General features: G+C 38.5%; 1 protein-coding gene across 6 annotated transcripts in view; it reads right to left on the reverse strand.

Moving 5' to 3' along the window:
• LOC120232541 (intraflagellar transport associated protein) overlaps positions 1–27,606 on the reverse strand; it is a 65,665-nt gene that overhangs the window by 31,991 nt on the left and 6,068 nt on the right. For 5 of the 6 annotated variants that reach the window (XM_039233322.1, XM_039233327.1, XM_039233324.1 and 2 more), the window contains exon 2: positions 15,838–15,993. The exons of the other annotated variant lie outside the window; for it this stretch is intronic. In XM_039233322.1, the coding sequence (XP_039089253.1) occupies positions 15,838–15,970 (133 nt within the window). In that variant the 5' untranslated portion in view covers positions 15,971–15,993. The remainder of the gene's footprint in view (positions 1–15,837; positions 15,994–27,606) is intronic. 6 annotated transcript variants of the gene reach the window in all.

The following is a 27,606-nucleotide window of genomic DNA, read 5'->3' on the forward strand; positions in this document are numbered from 1 at the left end:
GGGAAAACATTCATTCTCCACTCCAAAGGACATGTAACATTTACGACTGAATGTAGATTGATACTCAACCCTTCAACCAGTGAGTTCACTGAGTGTTAAGCTAGAAGCCTGGAGAAGGAGTTAAGAAAGTTATTAAGACCTGGTCTCTGCCTGTGAGACACATATAATTTATTCTCTTAAAACATCTACTCACTCAAAGACATAACATTTTGCATATCTTTCAGCCAGCATTTCCATGTCTAAGAATTTATCCAAAAGAAATAATTAAGTTTGTGGGCAAAGATTTCACTACAAAGCCAAAAATGTCTAATCTATTCCCTTGAAAATTTTTACTTAGTCAAGGCCTTAAATTTCTGCATGTCTTTGAACCAGCATTTCCATGGGTAAAAATTTATCCAAAGGCCATGAACGAGAAGGGTGCAAAGATGGGACTACCAGAAAAATAAATAATGACCGAGGCATTACTAGGACGAAGAAGGCTATCCATGCCCACCACCTCCATACCCTCTGACCTCAGTGCCCTCGTTCACCTTTGCTCGTGCCATTCTGGCCACAGTGACCTCTTCATTGCTCCTCAACCAGGCAGGGGCGCTGCTCTCACCAGGCCTCCACACTGGTTGTTCCCTTGGGCTCAAATGCCTTTCCTTCAAGAATCCATAGGCTTTACTCCATCACCTCCTTCCAAACTTCATTCACAGATTACTTTCCCAAGGAGGCCTAACCAGACCGCTCTACACAAAAATGCAACCCTATACCCTCCACCAGCACTCATAATCCCATATCTTGCTCTGTATATTTTTTTCTTTACCAGAGCAGTTACTACCTTCTGACACAGATATTTTTCTTATTCATGATGTTTGCTATTCGTTGCTCTCTCTCCCTTCTAGGATGCAAATTCCCCGAAAGTAATGACCTTTGTCTCTTTTGGTCAGTTATGTGAGCAGTACTTGGCACACAGCAGGTGTTTAATACATATTTACTGAATGAACGAGGATGTGCAATGTGGCATCAGTTTTAATAGCCAAAAATTGGAAATCACTACATGTCCAACAAAAAAGAGAATGGTTAAATAAACTGTGGCACACAATTGAATACTGTGCAGTCTTTAAAAATTCTGTTAAATAATCATATTTAGTAATTGGGAAGTTTGTTATATGAAAAAGCAAGTTATAAAAAGTATATATAGTGTGATATTACTTTTGTAAATTATAATAAATTTGTTGGATATATAAATGAATGAAAAATATATATATGTATATATTGTATAATATAGTAAGGTTGAGCCCTTACTATAATTTAGGTATTCACAGGGGAGCCTGGGTAGCTCAGTTGGTAGCTCAGCTGTCTGACTTCAGCTCAGGTCATGAGCTCACAGTTTATGAGTTCGAGCCCTGCCTCAGCCTCTGTGCTGACAATCAGAGCCTGGGGCCTGCTTCAGATTCTGTCTGTCTATCTGTCTGTCTCTCTCTCTCAAAAATAATAAAATAATAAGATAAGCATTAAAAATTTTATTTAGGTATTTGTAAATAAACATAAATATGTTTGTGCAAGTTTTACATATATGATTATTTAATCCTAACAACATGTCTGTGAGGTAGAGGTTATAATATCCATTTTACAGATGGTGAAACTGAAGCTCAGAGAAGAGCACCTCATTAGGAAGCAGCAGAGCTCAGATTCAAATCCTAATTGTCTCCAAGTCCCATGTTCTTAACTAATAACTAATATATATATATATATTATATAGCAAGGAGGTATACATCCATGGTTTATCTCTAAGATACAGGATTATAGCTTCAAATTGGATATAGCTTTACCTATATGAAACAGACACCTCAAGTAACCCTGGTTTCAACAGAATGGAAGTTTATTTCTCTCATGCACTAATATAGACACAGATTATCCATAATAATATGGTTATTCTGCTTCCCAGAGTCATTCTACCCAGGCCCCATCCTTTCTGCTCTGCCATCCCTAGGGCACCACCGTTCTCCCCATAGCCCAGGATGGTGCACGACTACACCCTTGCTCTAGGTGTGGACATGGTTCGCCTCTGTTATTAGTGAAGGTATGGTTTAGGCTACTAGGTCAAGGAGGCACCAAACTAGATCAGCTCAAATAACAATTGTATTTCTCTCTCCTGTAACAGTTTAGGCCAGTGTGCAGGCTCTGCTCATGCAATGGTGCAGGGACCCGGGCTGGCAGGGCACTCTGCCTTCCTCAGCACATGGCTCCCGCCTCTGTGTCTAAAGATTGATCCAAAGATTGCCTATTTCCAGCCAGGGGGGAAGGATCAGAAGAGTCTAGGGCACATTTCTTAAGGCTATCACCCAGAAATTACACATATCAGTTCCTCTAACTTCTTATTGGCACAAACTTAGTCAAACAACCATTCCCAGTTGCAGGGAGACTGAGAAATGTCATTTTTATTCTGACAGTAGAGCAGCTAAAACTGTTATTGCTATAGAAAGAGTTTTCTGTTTTCCTGTGTGTGTGTGTGTGTGTGTGTGTGTTCATACCTCTGTATTTTCTAACTTTCCTACCATGAACAAAAAAATACAACCTATTTGTAGGTGAAAAGCATTTTATCTAACCAAATCTCTTCAATCTAGGGAGGATACCTCTACAGATTTCCTTCCTTCTTAAAAAGTTTTTCCTGGAGGGGTGCCTGGGTGGCTCAGTCAGTCGGGCACTCGACTTCAGCTTAGGTCATGGTCTCCAGGTTTGTGGGTTCGAGCCTTGCCTAGGACTCTGTGCTGACAGCTCAGGGCCTGGACCCTGCTTCTGATTCTGTATCTCCCTCTCTCTCTGCCCCTCCCCTGCTTGCCCTCTGTCTCTCTCAAAAAACAAAACAAAACAAAAAACAAACAAAAACATTAAAAAATATGTAGTATCTGATATCTTTGTCAAAGTATATAAGTATACCTTTGCCCGAGGATTATATATAAACATACTATTTAGTCTATCCACCAGAGGCCAGTGTAGGATTATCGCCTGACTTGTCTAGTCTTAAACTACACAATAGACACTGTACATAGACACTACACAATGTATACTACACAGAGTTCGTTCTGACTCCTTCAAGGAATAGGATGTGGAGCACTAACACTTTAAACAGCATTCTGTTTTCTACATTGCAGATTCAAGATTTCTTTAATATTTAACCTTGATGTTTCTCTTTGAAATCCCAAATAGTGCCCATAAATAAGCTACACTGGAATACATCTTTAAAACCTACCAAGTACCTTCATGTGTATTTCAGCAGATTCACATCATAACCATATGAGACACACTGAGAAGGCAGAATTACCCCTGATTTACAGACAGAGAGAGATTAAGTGGTAGGCCTGCAGTGCCAAAGAATTAATAAATGTCTAGACTGGGTCTTCTGAATCCTAAGCTCGAAAAGAATCCTTTCCATTACACTGGCCCTGCTCGCAACAAAATGGGAAATACAAGGACAGTATACCCACTCTTCATAAAACAAAATCCCATTAACCTAAAAAATTTTCCTTCACCCTGAGACCATGCCCTTCTGCCTACATGCACAAAGATGCATCAACTTAAAAATACCCTCTTTTATTCACACAGGTTGGAGAAAATTAGAGAAAGTAATTTGTTACCATCTCCTTTACAAATAAATGCTTTCTAGGAGCTTTTGAACTTTATGAAGTAGAATAATATCTTCTGCAAATATCTGTGATAATCCAAGACCTGTTCATCGGCATATAGCATTAGGGCAACACAATAATACATTTCAATTATACATGTCTCTCACATTCCCTCATTTTTCAGGGTAAATCCAGGTGTCCTTCATAAAAAAAAAAAAAGAATTAAAAAAAAAAGCTTGAAGTAAAAAATAGAGAAAAAGTCTGAAGAATCCACTGTTCTAATCATTCTGATTGCTCTTACTGAAACTCATATACTGTTTACTCAATCTAAAGCTGAGTCCCCCAGACAAAGCACAATATTCTGGATATTGTTTTATCAGCACTATGTACAGAACAGTTAGTATTCCCTTACCAGTCAGCCCCTAACCATGCCATCTGTGTGACTGTGAGTGTGCCTTTACACATCTACAGCATGTGGAGCACAGGGGCACACAGAAATAAGTAAGAATGACATATCAGAGTAGGAACTGTGTCTCATTCATCTTATATTCCCAGGTTTTAGCTCAATGCCTAACACATAGCAGGAATACAATCAATACGGAAATGAGCTCAACATTTGCAAGAACTGCATTGACACTTTAATGGGGGACTAAGCCTTATACCCCCAAATGAGATGACTGGCTACAAGTCACACAAAGAATAATTTATAGAGAAGGGGGGGGGGGGGAATGTGGTACTTGAGTCACAATCCCTTTTTTCTAATCAGCAACCCATACACTATAATAGCTAATGAAAAGGCAGACTAAGTCCAGAAAACGCATGAAATGGTATAATGATTCTTCTCTGTGCTAAAAAAAGCAATGGGCTCCAAGAACACTGAGCTAACTGGTGTCACGTAAATCCATCTCATCTGGAGGGAATCCAAGTGGAGAGGGAAAAAGACACTTAACAACCTCAAACTAGACGGACTGTGGTTTGATTTTGATACAAAGAAGATATGAGTTTGGTTACAATAAAGTTTCCTGTTTGTATCCCTTTGGGTTTAGCTGACCATTTCAAAGAAAATATTATTGTTCTACAGCTGAGAGATTCCAGATTTGAAAACCACTCACATTTGAATACGGGCCCATTCAGCTGAATCAAAGGACACAGTCTTAAAACCAACTTGGTTTGAAGTTAAGTAATTAACTCTTTCTCTTCCATTATAATAATACATTTAACAATGATGAGTAAAAATAATGTCTCAGGTTAATGACAAATGCACACAAAACAACTGTGCACTCACTTAATATTGTTTTAATTAGCCACTTAAAGACTGACCGTGACCATCTTAAAAGTTTATTTGGCCACTAGCAGTTTTCTGTTGTATTTTGTAAAACTTCAAGATCACATTTGCCCAAGAAAAGTCACCTCTCTCATTTAATTGCACACACAAAATATACATATAATATATATGCTGAAAACATAAGGAGAATCAAAGAAAATTATCCTTTATTTGTAAACAAATCAAATTAAAAAGCTCATAATATCTTACTTCACTGAGAAAACACACTAGAAATTTATTGCAACAAAATATTACGCATTACGAACACTGCCAAAAATAAGTTTAATGATTATAATTCAAAATGTTGTAAATACTCCAATACATTTTCTTTCCTCACCCAATTGCACCTGAGCTACAGCAGACACAGAAAACAAACAATTATCTATGGACCAAATATCCTTGTATAGAAAATGAATTGTAACAACCACAGCTGAAGATTTACGCTAATATATCTAAAACAAAATGGCTTAATCAGCTCAAAATGCATCATAATTTGGAGGGGGGAGATTTCCTTCCACCACTGAACCAGCCGTTTAATGGTGTTTCCTAATTTGTCAATTTGCTCCCTAAATGTAGTGATTTAGTGATGACAAAAGAAATAGAGAAACAAATGAAAATTGCTTAATTACAGTTTGCAGATGTTCCATCAAAGAGAAAAGAATAGGTTAATGCCGCTGGTGCTGTTTCATTCCATGGGGCTCTGCTACAAATGAGGTCCCTTTATTCAACACTTTCTTCCTCCATCAGGGTTTTATGTTTTTCTGTTTTGTTTTTTTCATGCCCAGCATGGAGCCCAATGCGGGCTTGAACTCAGAACTCACCACCTGAGATCAAGACCTGAGCTGAGATCAAGAGTCCCATGCTTAACTGATTGAGCTACCCGGGTGCACCCCCCTCCACTATGTTTTGATAAAGAGGTCACATACATAAAGCTAGTGATATAAAACTAATATAAGTCAATATAAAATCATAAACTTTATTTTTTTAAATTCATTCAGCAATACCAAAAAAAAAAAAATCAATAAAAAGCTTCAAAAATCACACGGCTTCCTTATTCTCTCCCTGGGGAATGCCAGACTAATTAGCAGGGTTTTTTAATTGCCTAGTGGCTTTTATTAGCAAGTCCTCACTATGCCTTCTACAACTTCCTCTTGAGGTTAACATCCAGCAGCCTATGTCTTAGGCCAAAGCAAGTTTACTGCCATTTGCTGTGCTGTTTTCCACCGTGCACTTCGCTGTTAAAACTCCCATTCGCAAGAGCTACCTCTTCTTCTCGGCGAAGCTAACGGAAAAAAAAAAAAAAAAAAAAAAAAAAAAAAAAAAAAAAAAAAGGAGAAACAGAAAGACACTGCAAATGGCCTGTGAACTAAAAACACCACTCAATATTCAGTAGGGAATTAAATGACTGGTAACAACAGCGCCTGCGAAGGTGCCACCTGGGAGCGCGGGGCTGGGCGGTTTGTTTCCAACTTCCTCCCTGTCTGCCCGTTGCAGAGGTATCAAAACGATGCTAAGCCCGCTGCCTAATATTGACAGGAAACAACTGCAAAAGGCTACACAGCAGGGATTATTTCTTGTTGTTGTGTTTTCTTTTATGAGAGAAAGCTGTTTTCATGCTCCACTGAAATTCCTTCCCTGCTCTGAAGTGGGTAAGAGGGCCAGCTGCTTTCTCTATTTTTCTCTGTGGTATTTTTCTATCGCACATTTTAAATTCATTTTTTGGGCTGGGAAGAGACTCTTTGGAACCCTATGGAAGTTGAAAGATGCGTTTCTAGCGTTCAAATTCAAAATAGCTTCGGGGACCAAAATGATGTGTCAACTTTGGAAACGTGTTGTTTTACGCGCTGTCACCACTTCCCTCTTTAATTACAGTTTTTAGAAGTTGTCAAGTATGAGTAGTGATATTCCTTTGGCTGAACTGACAACTCAAAACGTATCAGTCCGGACGTGTAAAGCAAATCCCAGCCCAAGATTCTAAGCTCCTGACAGAACAGACGCTTAATAAGGAGAGAAACAAAAGCCTCCTGAAATGAGAACTGTGTACCTTCGAACCTGTCACTCGGCCTCTGTGGGCCTCCGCCTCTCCAGGCAGGATACCTGTGCCTCCTCTTTGACTCTTCCTTCTCCCTAATCCTCTGTCACTCACCTTTTGCCAAGTGCTGTCAGGGTCTTGTAATAGACTTCTCTGCTTTCCGGGTCCCCACCACCACCAACACCACCCCTGCCCTAGTCCATACCTCCACAGACGTATTTCTGTTCAGGGTCCTTGCTGGTCTCCCTGACTCCAAGCGTTTCTCTCCTTCTTTGCTTCCGCCTTTCAAAATCACTTGCAATGTGTGTCTCTCTGTCTCTGTCTCTCTTTCCGTGTGTGTGTGTGTGTGTGTGTGTGTGTGTGTGTGTGTGAAGTCTACTATGGCTCCCAGTTCAAGCAGAGGGCAAATGACACAGTCTTCTTTATGGACTCTTCTTCTTGTACCTGTCCATGATATGTGGATGTTCTTTAGATCTCAGTCAAGGGCCCTTCTGTTTGACATTCTAAATTCTTTTATATTTTTTTATTTCATGTATTCAACAAATTTTTTTTCAAGTAGGCTTCACACCCAGCATAGAGCCCAATGCAAGGCTTGAACTCATGACCCTAAGATCAAGACCTGAGCTGAGATCAAGAATCAGATACTGAACTGACTGAGCCACCAAGGTGACTCTCCACAAATATTTATTAGGCATCTATCTATTCTACATTGCCAGGCATTGCTTTAGGCACTAAAATAACATTGGGGGACAAACTCCAGCCTTCATGAAGCTTACACTCTAAGAAACATTTAAAATCATTATCTTTTGAGGAAGTGCAACTATTCCTGTGCTCCACATTATCTGCATGCCAGTGACTCCCAGATCTTGGGAAGAACTGCTCAATGCTACAAGGAAGACAGATAAAGCAAAGTGGTTGATTATGGGCTTTGGAGCTACACCAACTAAGTCCATAATCCAATTCCACCAATAACTAGTTACAGAACCTTGGACAAGTGCGTTAGGGATGCCATAACAAAATATCACAGACTGGGTGGTGGCTTAAACAACACAAATTTATTTTCTCACAATTCGGGAGGCTAGAAGTCCAAGATCAAGGTGTTAGCAAGGTTCGGTTTCTCCCGAGCCTCTCTCTTGGCTTGCAGATGGCCACCTTCTTGCTGAGTCCCCTTGGGGACTTTTCTCTGAGTCCCCTTGGGGACTTTTCACCTCCCTGGGGTGTCTCTCTTTTAAGGACACACATCATATTGGGTTAGGACCCCACCGTTTACCTCTGTCTCCTCATTAAAGACCCAATCTCCAAACACACTCATGTTGGTGGTTCTGTTTTCAACATACAAGTTTTGGTGGGACACAATTCAGCCCACAATAGTAAGGCGCTTAACCTAAAGCCTTTGTGTTTTCATCTGTTTAAAAGCTGGCAATCATAAAAATCAAAACGAAGGAAAGAACTCACTAGGCTATTGTAAGAAATGCGATGACCCAGGTAAAATGCTTAGCACAATATATAGTACCAAGTAAACGTTAGCTGCTTATCAATAATAACATTAGACTAGTTTTCCTACATCTCACCATCCTAGATGTTTCTGTGGGAGAAGTAGTGTGATACAGAGGAGGGTCAGATGTCTGGGGTTTGACTGGTCTGCAGGCAAGGTGTTAATTTACAAGGGCTTTCAGTTCTCTGCACTATAAAAAGGATTAGTAACAGCTCCTTTGCCTCATTGTCACAATTAAATAAGTTACTCAAGACAAATGCTTGGTGAATACTTCAATGAATTAAGCTAAAAGTAAGAGCGCTGGAATATCTCTTCTAACTCTACAGTTTAAACAGAAACAAGGGGTGCCTGACTGGCTCAGTCATAAGAGCATGTGACTCTTGATCTTGGGATCATAAGTTCAAGTCTCTTGTTAAGTAGAGATTACTTAAATAAATATCGTTTAAAAAAATCTAGTATTTTAAAGGTAGTTAGATAGTCCTGCTTTTTAAGGGACTCCATTACTAGACTCGTTGTCTAAACCAGAAGATTCTCAAAACTAGTGGTACAGCTGAATTAGTTCAGAGCTTTATAAATGTAAAAATTCCTAGACCCCTCACTAGACAGCCTCTAATTTAATAGGCGCAAAACAGCGTCTGGAAATCTTTATTCTTTTTTTTTTAAGTTCACTTATTTATTTGCGAGATAGAGTGTGTGAGTGGGGTAGGGGCAGAGAGAGATGGAGAGAGAGAATCCCAAGCAGGCTCTGTGCTGGTACAGAGCCCGAGATGGGGCTTGATTTGCAAACCAGGAGATTATGACCTGAGCCAAAATGAAGAGTCAGAGACTTAACTGACTGAGCCACCCAGGTGGCCCTGGAAATCCTTATTCTCATACAAGTTTGACATTATAAAAGTTTTTCTGATAGTTAGCCAAGTTTGAGAACTACTAGTCTAGAGCAGGGCTGCTCAGTAGAAATATAATGTAAGCCACATACGTGGTTTAAAATTTTCAAGCAACCATATTTTTATAAAGTTTTAGAAAGTGAAGTTAATTTTAATAACATATCTTATTTAAGACAATTTCCCAAAATACTGTCATTTTATATGTAGTTAAAATGAAAATATTGAGATATTTTATATTTTATTTGTATACAAAGTCTTCAAACTCCTGTTCATATTTCACATTGATAACTTATCTCAATTCAGAGGAAAAAAATGTTTTTTAATTTTTTAAAAAAATTTTAATGCTTATTCATTTTTGAGAGACAGAGAGAGATAGAGCATGAGCAGGGGAGGGGCAGAGAGAGAGGGAGACACAGAATCTAAGGCAGACTCCAAGCTCTGAGCTCTCAGCACAGAGCCTGACGCGGGGCTCCAACTCACAAACCACGAGATCATGACCTGAGCCGAAGTCTGACGCTCAACCGACTGAGCCACCCAGGCGCCCCCAGATGAAAATTTTCCATCAGTAATACTTGATCTGTATTCATAGCAGTCCCCCGCTTTTCCATGAGGAATCTGTTCCAAGACCCCCAGAGGATGCCTGAAACCACTGTTAGTACCAAGCCCTATACAAACTGGTTTTTCCCAGTACATAATACCTTTGATAACATTTGACTTATAAATTAGGTACAGTAAGAGATTAACAACAACAATAATAAAATAGAATAATTATAACAATACACTATAGTAAAAGTTAATGCGAAGGGTCAGTCACTCTCCTTTTAAAATAGCTTACTGTACCATATTCACTTCTTGTGATGCTATGATGATAAAATGCCTATCTGATGAGATGAAACAATGTGAGCGAGGCAGGCACTATGATGCAGTATTAGGCTGCTATGACCTTCTGCTGATAATTCAGAAGGAGGACCATCTCGCAGATCCTGGTTGGCCACAGGTAACCGAAACCACAGAATGGGGGCTGGGGGACAGTGAAATACTTCATGAAATTTACATTTGAAAAAAATTAATTCACATACCCAAGTTGTCCCAAACACATTTAATAGTTTTCCAATAACTGAGCTGAATACAAGCATTCTTACTTAAACTTACACAAATCAAAATTAAGTGAAATGTAAAACTCAGTGGGCAGCACTAGCCACATTTCAAGTGCTCAACTGCCACATGTGACAGTGTCTCTCGTACTAGACAGTGCCGGCCTAATGGTCACAAATCTTATGGTAACGGTACATTCCTGGAATTTATAATGGTGATAGAGCACTGGCATAGCTCCTTAAAGAACTAAATGTGAATAAAGTAAAAAATACAGAATAAGCTCTCTTATGATTATATAAGATTACTAAAATCTAAGAAAACTTGAAACCTATTCAGAGGTTTTTAAACTCTGAGAGTTTGGAGCAATCAAAGGCCAGAACACCACCAGTTTATAAAGCTACCTGCATGGCCATTTGTCCTGAATGTTCTACCACAGGGAGAATTTAATTCAAATATTAACAAGTATGAAGGGAGAAGGGCAGTCGCATTGATGGGATTTTTTTCAAAGATATGTTGAAAGAATAATAAAATGCTGAAACCACAAAGTATTGCAAGTAAAATAACCATAAAGAAAACCAGAAACGAAATCACACATCAAAATCGGAAACAAAATCTTTGACCTGGACATAAGAAAACAGGCTAAAGTAGATAAATATAGCAGTGAATAGAAAGCTGCTATGTGGTAATCACAGAAACTGGTAAAATCACTTAGAAACTGGATCCTATGTGTTTTAAAATTGAAAGGAGAGAATGAAAATCAAAGACTTATTTACGAGTTAATCATAAAACACAGTATAGGGGCACCTGGGTGGCTCAGTCAGTTAAGTGCCCAGCTTTGACTCAAATCATGATCTTGTAGTTCGTGAGTTCAAGACGCCCATCAGACTTTGTGCTGGCACCTCAGAGCCTGGAGCCTGCTTCAGATTCTGTGACTCCCTTTCTCTCTGTCCCTCCCCCCACTCACACTCTGTCTCCATCTCTCAAAAAATAAATAAATGTTAAAAATATTTTTAAATAAAATCACAGTAATTCATTTCTTTTTAAAAAAAAATTTTTAATGTTTTCTTTATTTCTGAGAGAGAGAGACAGCATGAGCAGGGGACGATCAGAGAGAGAGGGAGACACAGAATCTGAAGCAGGCTCCAGGCTCTAAGTTGTCAGTACAGAGCCCGACGCAGGGCTCGAACCCTCGAACCGTGAGATCATGACCTGAGCCGAAGTCAGACTCTTAACCAACTGAACCACCCAGGCACCCCGAAATCACAGTAATTCATTTCAAGTTCCAAACTATTTAAGTTAAATAGTTGGTAAAATACATAACTTTAATCAAAACTAATCATGCGGCCTGAAGAACCAGAACAATAACGGGGTATGTGCATGATAGAGATTGAGAACTGAATGTAACCACTATAACCCTTTCCCCAACAAAGTTACTACCATATGTAACAAAATGGAGTTGAATGTCAATTTCTAAGTCACTGGCTTCTTAAATATATAATTTCTGTGTGGTCGCAATATGAGTAGTAACTAACACTTTAAAAAATGGGAGCAAATGCCTCATGTAATGATTGATCTTGGGGTGGAAGGAAATTGGAAACAACTCTCACCTTTACTGAAAGAAGGCTACATCTCTACCTTACAAACCTATTATTTAAAGAATATATATATTATGTACTAACACAAAGGGAAACATGATCCAAAGCACAACCACCAATGGAGGCATTTTTAACATCGTTCAATTTGGCTCTTACCTGTCCGAACCTATTGCACTCTATTTTATGTCTTAGGACAGGACGCAAGGCAAGTTTGGGTTCCGTGGTTACTGTGGACTCACTGTGGGCATCCTCTCCAAAGAGTACATTCTACTGCCCTCCCCACTAGGCAGGGCCTGGATGGCCTTCCTATGAGCTCTCACAGGGCTCCGTGCTTTTCTACATTATGGTACTTATCATGCAAGAGTGTAATTTATGTATCTCTCTTCCTGAACTATGCGTGCTTGAAAACACAAACTATATCTTAATTTATTTGGGGATCCTTAGCACCTAAAACAATGCCTCGACCATTAGGAGATGAATGAATAAATGAATAAATGCATTAACAGAAAATCAAAGATAAGTTTTCACATCTGTGTTTTCCTAACCTAAGCAAATTATAGAAATATGACACACAAGATGGAAAAGGCATTTTTCCCTTTATATAGATAAGTTAGAAAGACCTATAAATGAATTACACTCACAAAGAAATTGAGATGCCAAGGATTGAAACTTAGCCTCTTGTATTTACCCACAATAATATCAACAATATAATAACATCTCACCAATAATGAATAAAACCAAACTCTGCACACTGATTTTCTAATACAAATCTTACAATTTGGTATTACTCTCTTGAACTAATGATACTACTGAGAATTCAATTACAACTGTCTGTTTAAAACATAATTAATGTGTCTCTATAAACATTTTGATAAAACATTGAATTTATTATCGATGTACCATGGTTTAAAAAAAAGAGTTGCTTTAAAAAAGAAAACAAAACCCTTGCAAAGTATGATCAACATCAATGTACTGGAGGAGAATTTTGCTGCAATATTCACAGTTTCCAACCATTTTCCAACAGTCTGAAGCAGTGATGTGAATTTCTTCCAATCAGGCTATAGTTTAATTTTTTCCAGGGAAATATCTTTAATAGGATTACTGACCCTTTTAACACTCTTGGAAAGAGAAAGAATCCTATAAGCATTCTGGCATATAACTATTATAAAAATAAATAGAACAGTCAATCAGGGGAAATTGTAATAGACTTGAGAAACCAAACTTACTCAAGAAATATACATGAGAGTGTGTGGTGATTGCCACTTTCACAGAGAGAAGATTCTACACACCAGCAGAACAAGCAAGTACACCAAGACAAATGAAGGGCTAGAAAGGCCAGGAAAACTTTGAACAGCTTTCATCTCCTACTTAAAACAAAACTAATCACAATCAATCAATTCTGCAGACTCCTAGGCCTGTCCCTAAGTACTATTTGGCTTTTCAGAAGGTACTTAAATGTATCGGAGAGGAGGTGGGGGTGGGAAGGACGCTTACTGATTTAAGACACATTTTTGCACTCACAATTCTTTGTGCTTTAAGAGGAATTTTTTTCAGGTCATTAGTTTATAATGTGAACTGGTGCCTAGGGGTATTTTGAAAGGAAAAAAAAAAGCGTGCTTGGAGATGCAGTTAATGTGACTTACGTCATCATTTATTTCAGCTCAATTTGGGGCGCAAAACTGAACTCAGAATGAAGTCACCACATCCGCAACAGTTTCTTTCTCAGCATGCAATGATCATAACAAAAATTTGAAAATGGAATATACCCCTTACCTCAAAACAAAAAAAATCATAGCCCCTTTAAAACATTCAAGTCCTTGCAAGAAGTTCTTACTTTTCCAGAGTATGAAAATAAAGTCAGCTTTGCAAGTAACTTCCAAAAAATGTGGATTATGAAAATGCCATTGGCAGGGTGCCTGAGTGGCTCATTTGGTTAAGTATCTGACTCTTGGTTTCAGCTCAGGTCATGATGTCACCTTTGTGAGATCGAGCCCCTCATTGGGCTCCACGCTGGGCATGGATGGAGCCTGCTTAAGAGTCTCTCTCTCTCCCTCCAGCCCTCCTCCCTTACCCCTCCGCCCCCACTTGCATGCACACTCTCTCTCCAAAAAAAAAAAAAAAAAAAAAAATGGAGTTGGCACACAAAATATATTAATTCTGCTAGTTTTACCCTTGTTTCCACACCCCACCCCAACCATTTCTACTGCCTTGTTAGGTACAGAAAGCATGAAACTAAATCATTAGGCTCTGAGAAAGCACACATCTTCACAAACCCGAGTTTATAGAACAAAAGATGATTTGGCCATTAAGCAAGATTAATTTGATCGACAGATCATGTCAAAACAGATCATTCACAGCCTCAAAGTAAACTAGATATTTCCTAATTTCTCCATTAAGTGTAAACAAAATCATGGTCCACAGTTTGCAAGTGTAAACAAAATAAATATCAATATTCCAACTATCTTGCACAATGAAACCACTTAGAATCACTTTTCCTTTTCTTCATTGTAAATACCCTTTTACATTGTTAAGGACATTTGTTAAGGACACATGATCATGACTTGTATCTTGAAAGTGTGATCACTCTGGAGATTATGAAACTCCCTGTTCTCAATCAGGTACACATTAGAATCACCAGAGGAATTTTTACAAAATACCAATTCCTGGGCCCCAGCTAAGATTTAGAGTGGGCCCTGGTATCGCCATGCTCTAAAAAAAAAAAAAAAAAAAAAAAACCCTCAGGTGAGTCCACTGTGCAGGAAGGTGGGGGACCAATTGCCTCACAAATGTGGATCAGGGACCCAGAAAGGACCAAAGTTGAGAGCACACCAATGGCAGGCAATCTGAGGCGGAACCCAGAGCAAAGATCACAAACCAAATGCCTACGGGAGCCATTTAGGTGAATGAAGCAAGTAACGCATACACACTTCTTTACAACGTGTGACTGCCAGAGGGTGTGACAAACAGGGCGCTCACAGGACAAGGGCTCCCAAGCTCTAGCTGACCTTGCCATCAGGGACATAAGTGGTAACAGGGCTTCCCTCTTAATCAGAGAAGAAAACCACAAATCAAGATTTTTTTATGTAAAATTTCCTAACTTTTAAATGTTGACTCACTTGAAGAAAACACAACCCCACTGTATGAGGCGAGCAAGACGCATAATGAAACACACAACATGGGCTTGGACTTTAGGCTTCAGTTTGTCTATCCCAGTCTGAAGGGGTGTTTCCATTCTACAGTGGCCACAGCATCACTGTTATCAATGACAACAACCAAGAATGCCTCGCATTGAGTATGTCCATGTCAGCCACTATGCTAAGGGTTACTTGGATTCTTTTCAATTAACCTCCATAAACCTTTAAGGCACTATCATTACCCCTCCTTTCTCAATGGCCACTCCCAAGGTCACATACCCAGAAAGTAGCAATGCCAGGACCCAAATGGATACAGTGTAACTCCATAGCCTACATTTCGCTGTATTTCTTAAACATTTTAAACATGCTTTTAAAAACCTCTACCCTTTGCACTTGTATTTCTTCAAAAATAAATGAGTTACACAAAATGATTTCTCAGGTCCCTTTTAATTCTCAAATTCGGTGGCTCTGACTCCATAATACAACTCTTGGTTGTAGAAGTGTTGGAATCTGCATGCATCAGTCTCAAATCCCTGATATGCATTAGCTGATCAAAGGAATGAATGAATGCTTATTAAATAGTCTTTTTGAAAAAGGAGCAAAGACATAAAATTATAATAAAATTCTTTATCTCTACTGCTCTAGAAAGTTGACCTCTCCATTTTACCTTTTGAAAGATGAGTAAAAGTACTCAGAAATTCGTCATATGTTTGTTCATGGCAATTAACAAACTTATCCAAGACTTCTTCAATTAATCGATCTTCCTCCATGATCTCCAATTCTGATATTTGGGCAGGCATTCTTATTTATGAGGCCACTTTATCTATAAGACAAAGAAAGACACAAGCTAGAGAGAGTTGTAGGGCACTCGCCTCTCTTGAAAATGCTGTACAAATGTGCAGAAATGTAAAGTCTTTCAAGGTGAGATGTACTTCAAAGTCACCCATCCAATGACAACAATAATAGCTAATACTCATTAGCTACTTATTTAGTGCTTACTATGTACGGGGTGCAGTGCCAAGCCCTTCAGTATTAACTTCCTAACAATCCTAGCTCAGGTCACAGAGCGAGCAAGTAGAAGGACCAGTTCTGGGAGTGAGATCCTAGAACCCATGGCCTTAAGCACTTCGCTATGTTTCCCTCTATCCCTTACGTGACACCCTTGCCCCCTCCATGTGTTACTGTACTCCTGCCACCAAACAATTGCCTTGTCTGTGTTTTAACACATCCAGGGACTGGGAACTCTGAACATTGCAAAGAAGCCTTTGGACAGAGCGATCAAAGACTCCTTCGTAATCTCTCTGCCTATATAGTTCCCCAACTGGTCCCTGAGCCCCTGGGATCATATTGAATAATTTCAATCATTCTTATACATGACATACTTCCAAATATTTGAACAAGCCTATGCTGTCCTTTCTCAATTTTATCTCACTTACTTAAATTTTTTTCCCAAAACCAAGCTCAGAATTCAGTTTCCCAGGGCACCTGGGTAGCTCAGTCGTTTTGAGTATCCAACTCTTAGTTTCAACTCAGGTCACGATCCCAGGGTCGTGGGATTGAGCCCCATGTCAAGCCCCATGCTGAGCATGGAGCCTGCTTAAGGTTCTCTCTCTCTCTCTCTCTCTCTCTCTCACTCTCTCTCTCTCTCTCTCTCTCTCCTCTCTCCTTCTGTCTCAGGGCACATGAGTGGCTCAGTCAGTTAAGTGTCTGACTCTTGTTTTCAGCTCAGGTCATGATCTCATGGTTAGTGAGTTTGAGCCCCATGTCAGGCTCTATCCTGACAGCTCAGAGCCTGCTTGGGATTCTCTCTCTCCCTCTCTCTCTGGCCCTCCCCTGCTTGCACATGTTCTTTCTCTTTCAAAATAAACACTTAAAATTACAAAAAAGTTTCTCTCCCTCTCCCCTCCTCCATTTTCTATGAAAAAAATTCCATTTCTCTCTGAAGACTTTAGTCTTTCATCTCCCATCACCACAGAAAGCTAATCATAATTTCTCTGTGCTGCCTCATACAGTGTCTACAGTTACACTTAACATACTGTATTGGAAATAGTTGTATACATTTCTGTGTCCTATTAGACATGAAGCCCATGAAAGGCAGGGCCCATGTCTTTTCATCTTTGTAACCCAAGTGTTAAACAGCTCAGGACACGGCATACAGCTGGCACCCATCAATATGAAGCTAACATTACTCATTTGAGCAGGTACGGGAGTCAAATACTGCTAGAAGCTGGCAAAACTTTCAACTAAACTTGCCCAATTATTTCACCTGTGCCTTAACATGACCTAGCTTCGAGTGCTTCCACTCTCCTGCTCAGTCCATCTGAAAGAGATTTCACACTGCCTGCATCCCTTTAAAGTACACCAACCAGAAAGAAAGACAAGACTGCAGATACACTCTGGATCCAGTGAGGTTTGACTAGCTCCCACATTCTAACTACGGCACTCCTACTATACGCTGAAGTGCATTCACACTGCTGGTGGCCTCTTCGCATTGTCAGTTACTTAACATACTGCTAAATACCTGTCAGCTAGGACACGATGCCTCAGTCCTTGCAGTCTAACTGTTTTTACTTGTGGTATTTCACCTTGTTAAATTCCATTCATTCTGTGGGAAATATCAGAGCTTTGAGAAATTTACTATCTACAGAAAGCAGAAGAGATTACTGCCTAAGTGGCACAATTCGTGGGGGATAATAAAAAGGAGGTGGATCTTCGATAATGAATAGGAAGGAGAGAAAGCACCAAGCTTCTTCTATTTTTCAAAAACAAGAGCAAAGTTTTGTTATCTGTTATTAACTTTACTTAATTGGTAGACACAGAAATGTTTTCATAAGATGATGCCCAACCCCATTTGATGGCAAGACCTGATCTGAATTAACATGAAAGTATTTCATTAATTCTACTCAGTGGGACTATTCAGATGTTTCCCCGAAGAAATTCTAAGGGGATTGCTTTTGAGGTGCTTTCCCAGACATCACTGGAGATTTTGTGTAACACACGGTATTACCCCGACTACCTTTCTAAACTCCAAAAACCTCTGAATTCTGAAAAACATCTGATCCTAAGGGCTTTAAATAAGGAATCATGAGGCTACACACACTTCACAGGATTGCTGTGAGAATTAAGTGGGGATATACGACCCCTCAAGCAACGCTAGCCATTATGATCATTATAATGGATCAGCCTTAGTGTTCTGTCCCATGCCTACACAAAGACCTGCTTTGACTGAGTATGACTCCCTCTGACTTTGAAGGTGATGATGCCACCTCAAGAGAAATCAAGATAAGCCCTCATGCTTTACAACCTTAGACAAACTATGGTGTTATAGAAGCCTGCAAACCACAAAGAATAAAATAAAAATAAAAGGAAAATGTTAAATGAAGCTGTATATGAAAGAAACGGTTTCAAACTATTTGTATGTGAAAATTAAATATAGGAAAAAGCATCGGTTAGGGTTTATGCAAATTCACCTGTAACACTGTCAGGTTTCAGCAACTCCAAGTTTCATAAACTATGCTTCCAGGTGCCAGGTAACAAATAATAAATAAATTCAAAAGTGGCTGTTATTTCATTGTCAGTAGGACATGGAGTTAGTTACAAGAATGTTAACGTCCATCCACTTTTCCAGAATGGAACCCCAGCGAAATTCAGCTCTGTCTGACATCAATCTCGTCCTGAACCCATCTCAGGTAATCTACTTCAGGGAGCAAATACCAAACAGAGGCAGCCAGGTTGCGTCTTGCGTTGCTGTAAATGCCTCCTTGTGGATGCTTTAAGAGTGATAACAGGAAATCTTTTAAACTTCCTTTCCACTTCTCAAAGTGGTATATATTTTGAGGTTTTTTAGCCTTAACATATCTCAGTTTTACCAAAGGGAAATAATTAACAGGCTATGCACAGCACACATTCAAACTCCTTCAAGGCCTTTAATTTAATCCACCTGGTTATCCCTATACAGAAGAGGGAATGTTTTTACTGGCTTTATAAAGAGTTTTGGAAAATCCAGTTTGGTACACTGTCATCATTTGAAGAGTTAAACAAATACCCACCTTGAATTTAGAACTTTCCTTATCTCTAAAAATGCAAATAGCCTAATGTTAAAAGTCCCCAGGGACTGACAGAGCAGATAATCATTTACCAGACAGTCAAGTGGTTTATGCAAATCCTAGTGGTTTTCTAGAAGGAAGCAATGCTTTCTCAGTTGCTGTTCACATTTATGTGTGTTTTAATCGTGAAGTATTTTTTCTAAGAAAAAGGGGGGGGGAGAGAAACTTGCCCATAATAGGATTCTTTATCTTGGTATGGTTTTTATATTTTAAGGCTTAGAGCTCCTCATGAAAGACCCACAACATATTGTGACGAGAAGTAAATGTGTAGAAATATTGACTGGAAAATCACACACAACACTTTCACAATCACAGCCTCCAGGGGGAAACACAGGGAGAATGTTTGGCTCTGCTCGGACTACTAAATTTCACAGGAAGACCACAGGCTTGGCTCTCTTCCTAGCCAATCATTGAGAGACGAAGGGAAAAATCACAGAACCTTCCTGGGGTCCTATTTTCTACTACCAAATAATGAAACTAACAACCACCCAAGTCAGTTAGTGCTCTGTCATCTCTGAAAGGCATAATTATAAAACATGGCATATGGAATTATCACCATTGATTTAACACATATTTGATGTTTATCTGCAGATGTCTGCTTAATGCATCCTACCTAAACAAACTGCAACCTTCAGAGGCAAGAAGGGTAAGCCTTCGGAAACAAGTCGCCATGAGCCAGTCTCCTCTCAAAGTGTATAACCTGCTTTTTAACAGCATAGAGAACTGTACGGTGACAAAAATAGGGTTGTCTTTTTTAAACTGTGAGGTTTACTGCTGATATTTTAAAATAATAAATAACACACTTTTAAAAAGTTGTGCAGAGGCTGTCAAAATCCACTTTGTCAAATTTTCATAGTTCTGCTCAACAAGAATCTCCTGCTGTGCTGAATGGTAAGACAGAATATTATCAAAAGAATTCACCTTGCCCACGGAAATGAAACTATCAACCCGGGTAATTCACAGGATGGGTCTCCTTTTATTTTTTGGAAAATGGGCAAATTTCAAAAAGACCAAATTACATTGCAAGTGTATAGATTTATTTAGATGATGGAAGAGACCCGTTAGGAACTGCTTTTTTTCTTCCTTGACTGACCTACAGCTATTTTGCATCCTCTAATATTTTTTTATGTCTTTCAAATCATATTAAAGAGAGAAAGAAATTCAATGATTGAAATTGTCACAGATTCTCAGGGTTGAGAGAAACCTGAAGGTCATCATCGTCCAATGATAGAGAATAAATGAATAAATCTGGCAAAGAAATTTTAAGTAGGGATTTTGTCAAGTAAGGACTATTGATGAGGAAAAGTAGTGTGGTTCCCAAATCAAAAAAAGTAATGACAACATGCTTATGACTATGAATTTCAAGGTATACATGAAGTCAGCAGAAAATTAAGGAAAAGGCAGCAAGCTCATCAGGATGGTCATATCCATGCCCTCGACTACATTCTATACCTTAACAATATACAAAAAACTTGAGGCAAAGGCAAAGCATACGTATATGTGTGTGTACACAGTAACTCCTCTGCTGCGTTTTATCCGAATGAGATAAACACATACAATTCTGGCATCAAAGAATACACTGCACTTCAAGTTATAAGCTTCTTCCATTGAGCCTTTTCTAACACTTAAAGGCGCAGAATTCTTCATTATCACCAACATGTTGATGGCAGAAGCATCTACATGTGTTTATACAGGCTTCCCAAGGCACACTTGTGCACTGAACTTTAAAGGCAGCACTTCGAGGGAGGAGTAAAGCTTGGGGATTACTGTTGACTACAGAGCTTCAGAAGAGAGAAGTTGTACTGTTATCGATGCAAAGGTCTTAGTAATAGGCATGTCTCGGCTGTATTTTTTTTTTCCTTGACAAAATCTCACTGTGAGGAAGAGAGAAAAAAAGAGACACCCATATTAAAAATTGCATCTAATAAAACGTGTGAGCTAAGTACATGCTCACCATGAACACAGATACCACAAGAGATGCCTTAACAGAAACAGATCTAGTTCCATTCCTAAAGAGGATTAAAATCTATGCATTCTATACAAGACTCCATTTTTGTAACAAAAATGACTCTGATGGCCTGTATGTATGGTGATTTTTATTTTTTTATTTCTTTCTTTCTTGGTGATAATTTTTAAATTAGAACAATGTGGAATGGAGTGAAAGTATTTTTTAATGAAAGCTGTAATAGGAGTAAGGACAATAAAAACATATCAAGGCAAAACAGTGGATTTTATAAAAAGAAGCAGGAAAAAATATATAGACAATCTTTAGGACATAGGACTAGGCAAAGAGTTCTTAGAACTGACACCAAAAGCATGTCTCTAAGAAGAAAAGGTGATATACTCTACAACCTAGTAATTGCACTACTAGGTATTTACCCAAAGAATAGAAAAATATGGATTCAAAGGGGGCACATGCACCCTGATGTTTATAGCAGCAGCATCAACAATAGTCAAATTATAGATAGGGCTCAAATGTCCATGAACTAAGGAATGGATAAGGAAGATACACACACACACACACACACTGGAATATTACTCAGACATCAAAAAGAATGAAATCTTGCCATCTGCAATGACATGGATGCAGTTAGAGTATATTATGCTAAGCAAAATAAATCTGTCAGGGAAATACAAATATCGTATGATTTTACATTCATATGTGGAATTTAAGAAACAAAACAGATGAACATAGGAGAAGGGGGAGATAAAAGAGAGAATCAAACCATAAGAGATTCTTAACCATAGAAAACAAACTGAGGGATGATGGTGAAAGGGGGGGTGGAGTATGGGCTAAATGGGTGATACTTATTAAGGAGGGCACTTGTGTTGAGCACTGGGTTTTATATATAAGTGATAAATCACTAAATTCTACACCTGAAACCAATTTTATGATATATGTTAACTAACCAATTTTATGATCTATGTTAACTAACCAGAATTTAAATAAAAACTTGAAATTAAGAAAAAGGAAACATAATAAATTAAACCTCATCAAAATTCCAAACTTTGCTCTGTGAAAGATCCTGTTAAGAAGATGAAAAGAAAAATTAGAGGCTGGGAGAAAATATTTATAAACTATCCATTCAACATACGACTAGCACATAGAACATATAAAGAACTCTCAAAACCCAACATTAAAGAAAAATCCAATTAAAAAAAACCTAAATATGTGCACAGACATTTCACCAAGGAGGATATATAAATTACAAATAATCGAATGAAACGATATTTAATATCATTAGCCATTAAAGAAATTTAAATTCAAACTACAATGAGATCACTACACACTCATCAGAATGGGTGAGACAAATCATCAGAAAAATTGTGAGAACACCGATTTTGCGTCGTGGATGCAAGTGGGGTGACATTAGCCTTGTAGTGGTGGTAAAGCTGAGTATCTTGACTGCGGTAGCAGTTCTACAAGCCTACACCTGTGATGTGGCTGAACCACACACACAAATTTTGTGTATGTAACTGGTGAAATCTGAATATGTTCTATGGATTGTACCAGTGTCAATTTCTTCACTTCTATCTTGTACTATAGATACACAAGATGTTAACACTGCAAAAGGCTGGAACAAGGGTGTGTAAAACCTCCCTCCCTACACATTTTTTTTGCAACCTCATGTGAATCTATTCTGTGATCCTTAATTATTTCAAAGTTAAAAGTTTAAAAGACAGGAAGGGGAGCAAGAGAAGGCTAAGGCAATTAAGGTAGAAAAAGATTTAAGGAAAGAAAATGATCACTGAAGGTTTACCAAGAATGTTGGAACTCATGCATGTTGACTGTTTCTCCCCTGCAGAAAGCTCTGGGGGAATGGGAGTAACACTAATCTATAAAATTACATGTTTAAGCAGAAACTTTCCTGTTGAAAAATTTGCTTACCTTTCCTGCTCATTCATCCAAGCTACGGTAATGAGGTTTCTTGAGGCTATCATTCATTAAGTCTTGCTGTTCATCAGCAGATTGTATAAAATCAATTTTATGTCCCCAAAATATACTCTTCCTTCAAGCTGTTTAAGTCAATCCAGAAATGTCCGCATTGACTCACTGAGGCAGGTCAACTGAGTATTAGACTGTTTTCAATTACACAGTTATTAATCCCATTAAGCAAGGAAAAATACAAACAGTTAAGCATTCAAACTTCCTCTCCCCACTCACTCCCTATAGTCTTTTTTTAAAAAGCAGATTACCAGTGGATATGGAATCTGAAGGATTCTATAAGATAAATTTCAGGAAATCCCTTGTTTTGGAAATCAGAAAGACTACATTTTCACTACCACTTTTGATTATTCGCTTTGTAGAAAATTTTTGTTATGGGTAATCACAAGTAAATACCCTACCTTCACCCCCCCAATAAAACTCCAACAAGTACGTTAACTCTAGGCTAGTACATTTATCAAGAAAAAATGTGCAATACATGTATTTCAACCACTTTCAAAACTGATCTCCTATCTTCATAAATGTAATCCACTACATCAGTGCGTTATGAATGGTGACTGACTTTTCATTGAAAATTTTTTCGAGGCGCCTGATAAAGCTGTGAATCCAGTAGAGGCAGTAGAGTTCCTGAGTCAACTTTAGAGTCAACTTTATAGCTCTGTAACCATGCAATAATATTTCAATCATAATAAATGAAATTTTTTTTAGGTCGGGGCGCCTGGGTGGCTTAGTTGGTTAATCATCAGAGTTTCGCTTAGCTCATGATCTAGCGGTTCATGGGTTCGAGCCCCGCGTCGGGCTCTGTGCTGACTGCCAGCTCGGAGCCTGGAGCCTATTTCAGAGCCTGTATCTCCCTCTCTCTCTGACCCTCCCCTGCTCACGCTTTCTCTCTCTCTCTCCCTCTCTCCTAGAAATAAATAAAAATATTTTTTTTAAAAGAAGAAATTTTTTTAGGTCAGTTGTAATCCCACCTTCACATGGATGCAATGCCCCATTAATGCTTATGTTATCTGTGTTGCATAACAATTGTAGCACAAAGGTATCCACTCTTAATTAAAGCTATCCCCTTCTCTCCAGCATCCTGAGCCTGTTAGCCACCTGCACAGTGCACAGCACTTTTACAATACCAGAAATCCTGCGTTAACACAAAATCCACACAGCCAGTTAGAAGCAGGTGTAGACAAACTCAACTAAATCAACTCTGCTTGCAGAAATTCATTTCTAAGTGTTTCAAAATGCCAGATCTTGCAAATAAAATCGACCTTTTCATTTGACATTTCTTAAAAGAAATAAGATTTTGAAGATGTATTTCCCAACTGTTTTTTATTACAAATTCCTATGACTGTGGAATAATAAATGAGCTTTAAGAGGGAGTGCAGTACTTCCCCAGCTCCCAATAATCTCAGCATTTTATCTGCAATTTTACCTCAATGTACACAACATAACACACATACACAAACATGGTTTCCAAAGACAGTAACTAAGAAACACAAAATCCCTCCTTCTCTAAAAATAAAATTTTGAAGTGAATTTTTTTTTCTCGTACAACACTGTAAATCACCTCTGAAATTTTTCTCCATTTTTATAGCAGAGTCCACCCTATTTTTTTTTTAATGTTTTATTTATTTCTAGGAGACAGAGAGAGAGACAGCGTGAGCAGGGGAGGGTCAGAGAGAGAGGGAGCCACAGACCAAAACAGGCTCCAGGCTCTGAGCTGGCAGTCAGCACAGAGCCCGACGCGGGGCTCGAACCCACGAACCGCGAGATCATGACCCAAGCGAAAGTCGGACGCCCAACTGACTAAGCCACCCAGGCGCCCCAGCAGAGTCCACCTTAAATCACAGAACAATGGAACAGAGGAAAATACCAGTCATTCCAGACAGGTGGCCATATTTAATTAATTGTCCTAAATAAAGTGACAGGTCACTTGTCATGTTCTTCTTCTGACAATCCATCATACTAACTGTAGTTTCCTTCCTTCCATACATTTCCTTTTCCTACCTCTTTTCTCCTCTTTGCCAGTTCCAGTTGTGGCTCCCCTTATGGGATTCACTCTACAAAGAGTCAAATATCTCCTTTTCCTATGCTATATATATTATTCCCTTAAAAATCAGCCACTTCTTTAAAAAGTAAAAATTGTCTATTCCTATCCGAATGCTATGAAAAGTTGTCCTTGGCTCACTGAGCAGCAATGTAATTTTTTCTCCATTTATACAATGGGGATGGAAATGCTTGAGAGGCACTCTGTACTTCTTGAAACCCAGTCATGAGTTCACAGAAGACTCCCTGGTCTCCACCCAGCCCACCATGGATACTCACCCCTGCAGCTCTGTTAACCTTGTTCTGTTAACTTCTCTGGCCTAAAACCAGCTTGAATGTGAAAATAAAGGGACTGGACTTGAAGTTGTCTTCTGTCTCTGACATTCTATCTTTCTCCAACTATGCTTCCTAAGTGTCCAATTATTATGTCAGTATATCCTGTTACTTTTACCTCCTCACTGTGAAAGAAACTTTATTTTATTCTGTAATTGCATTGACTTGCATTCTTTAATTGTCCAATGTTTTTGGATTAAGGTAGGAGAAATTAACATATTTCAGTAGTCTTTTTTTTAATTTTTTAAAAATGTTTTTGTTTTTGAGAGAGACAGAGTGAGTGACGGAGGGGAAAAGAGAGAGGGAGACATAGAATCCAAAGCAGGCTCCAGGCTCCGAGCTGTCAGCACAGAGCCTCATGAGACTCGAACCCAAAAACCAGGAGATCATGACCTGAGCCAAAGTTGAATGTTTAACCAGCTGAGCCACCCAGATGCCCCTCAGTAGAAGTTTGAATCTGATTCTGCTGAACGGTTTAAGAATGGGCTGAGCAACCTATAATTATGATTTCTTGGTGAACTTCTAAGAACTTCTAAGGATGAGTGTAAGGCAGGATGTAAAGTTGCTTTGTCCTATTACCATGCATGTTCCTTAAAGACAAGATTTGTGTCTGTGATAATTTTTCTAATTCTCCACATGCTCCATACATAGTGGATGCACAATAAATACTGTTTACTATTTCACCCTTAGCTTCTGTGCTGTGCACTTCAATAGACTGGGATCTTGACTGAGATCAAGGCAAGTCTAATGCTCTCCTAATGGTGTGGCAAAAGTTAAAGGTTTCAAAATCCATTTCCAAATGTATTGCTAATTTCCAGCTGTTTCAGGAAACAACTAACCCATTCAGCAACAAACTGCCTGTTTTGACCTTAGTAACACACAAAGGCTAAAATATTTGCCTAAACCTACCCATGGTTTCTATGTTGCATTTCTTATTTTGTATTTACTGTGGAGATATCCATCCAGTATGTCAACTTTATGAGAGCTGTCACTGAGGCTGGAATTTCAAGTACTATAATCATCATATAACACCATAAACAGATTAGGGAAATAATCCAGTACTCTTTTGCAGACAAAGAAAAAAATCATCATGGAAGTAACTAGAAGATGGTGATGGACCAACACTTCAAATGATGAAAACCAGCCAAACAACTGAGCTGCTCACGTTTTTAAAAGTCAACCCTGAAAATACATATCCTAAAACTTTGCAAAGAATTAATCACTTGTACAAATATATATAAATAGATGGCATCATCATAGTCAGGCAAGATTTACTGAGTACACTTTTATATCACTTTGTATCCATTAATCCTTACAATAAGGCAGGTATCATCCCTGTTTTAAAAGGTGAAAGATTTATTCGATCTGAAGAGAAGCCAGAGTATCATCCCTGTTTTAAAGATAAGGAAACTGAAGCTCAAAAGGATAATTTAACTAGTAAGTGGCAAAAACTGAGACTCAAATCCAGATCTGCCTACTTCTAACCATGCATTCCATCATCTAAGCCACAGGGAAACTGATTAAATAACCAACAATGGCAGTTAGTCAGATAAATTATGCATTTACTTCATGGAATTTTAGGAAGTTATTAAAAATTATAAAGATGGAAATAAAATATACATTTCATAGTGTATATGAAATAATGCTATATTAAAAAGATAAAATGAAATTCAAGTGCATCCTTATTATAACCAGGTAAGATGTATATACATCTGGATAAACATTGTAATAGAGCACAAATAAATAAAAAATTCTATGATTAGGCAATAAGCTAATGAGCGGTATATATTTTTGCTGATGTAACTGATTTAGTGAGTTGCCTTAAAATTAAGTCAGCTATGGTAATCAAGACAGTGTGGTATTGGTGAAAGAATAGCAAACAGATCAATGGAACAGAGCAGACAGCACTGAAATAGACCCACATAAACACAATCAACTGATCTTTAACAAGGAGCAACGGCAATAGAGTAGATCATACACAGTCTTTTCAACAAAGATTCTAGAACTGGAT

Source organism: Hyaena hyaena, unplaced genomic scaffold, assembly GCF_003009895.1.
Source record: "Hyaena hyaena isolate Hyena2069 unplaced genomic scaffold, ASM300989v1 scaffold_74, whole genome shotgun sequence".
NCBI lineage: Eukaryota > Metazoa > Chordata > Mammalia > Carnivora > Hyaenidae > Hyaena > Hyaena hyaena.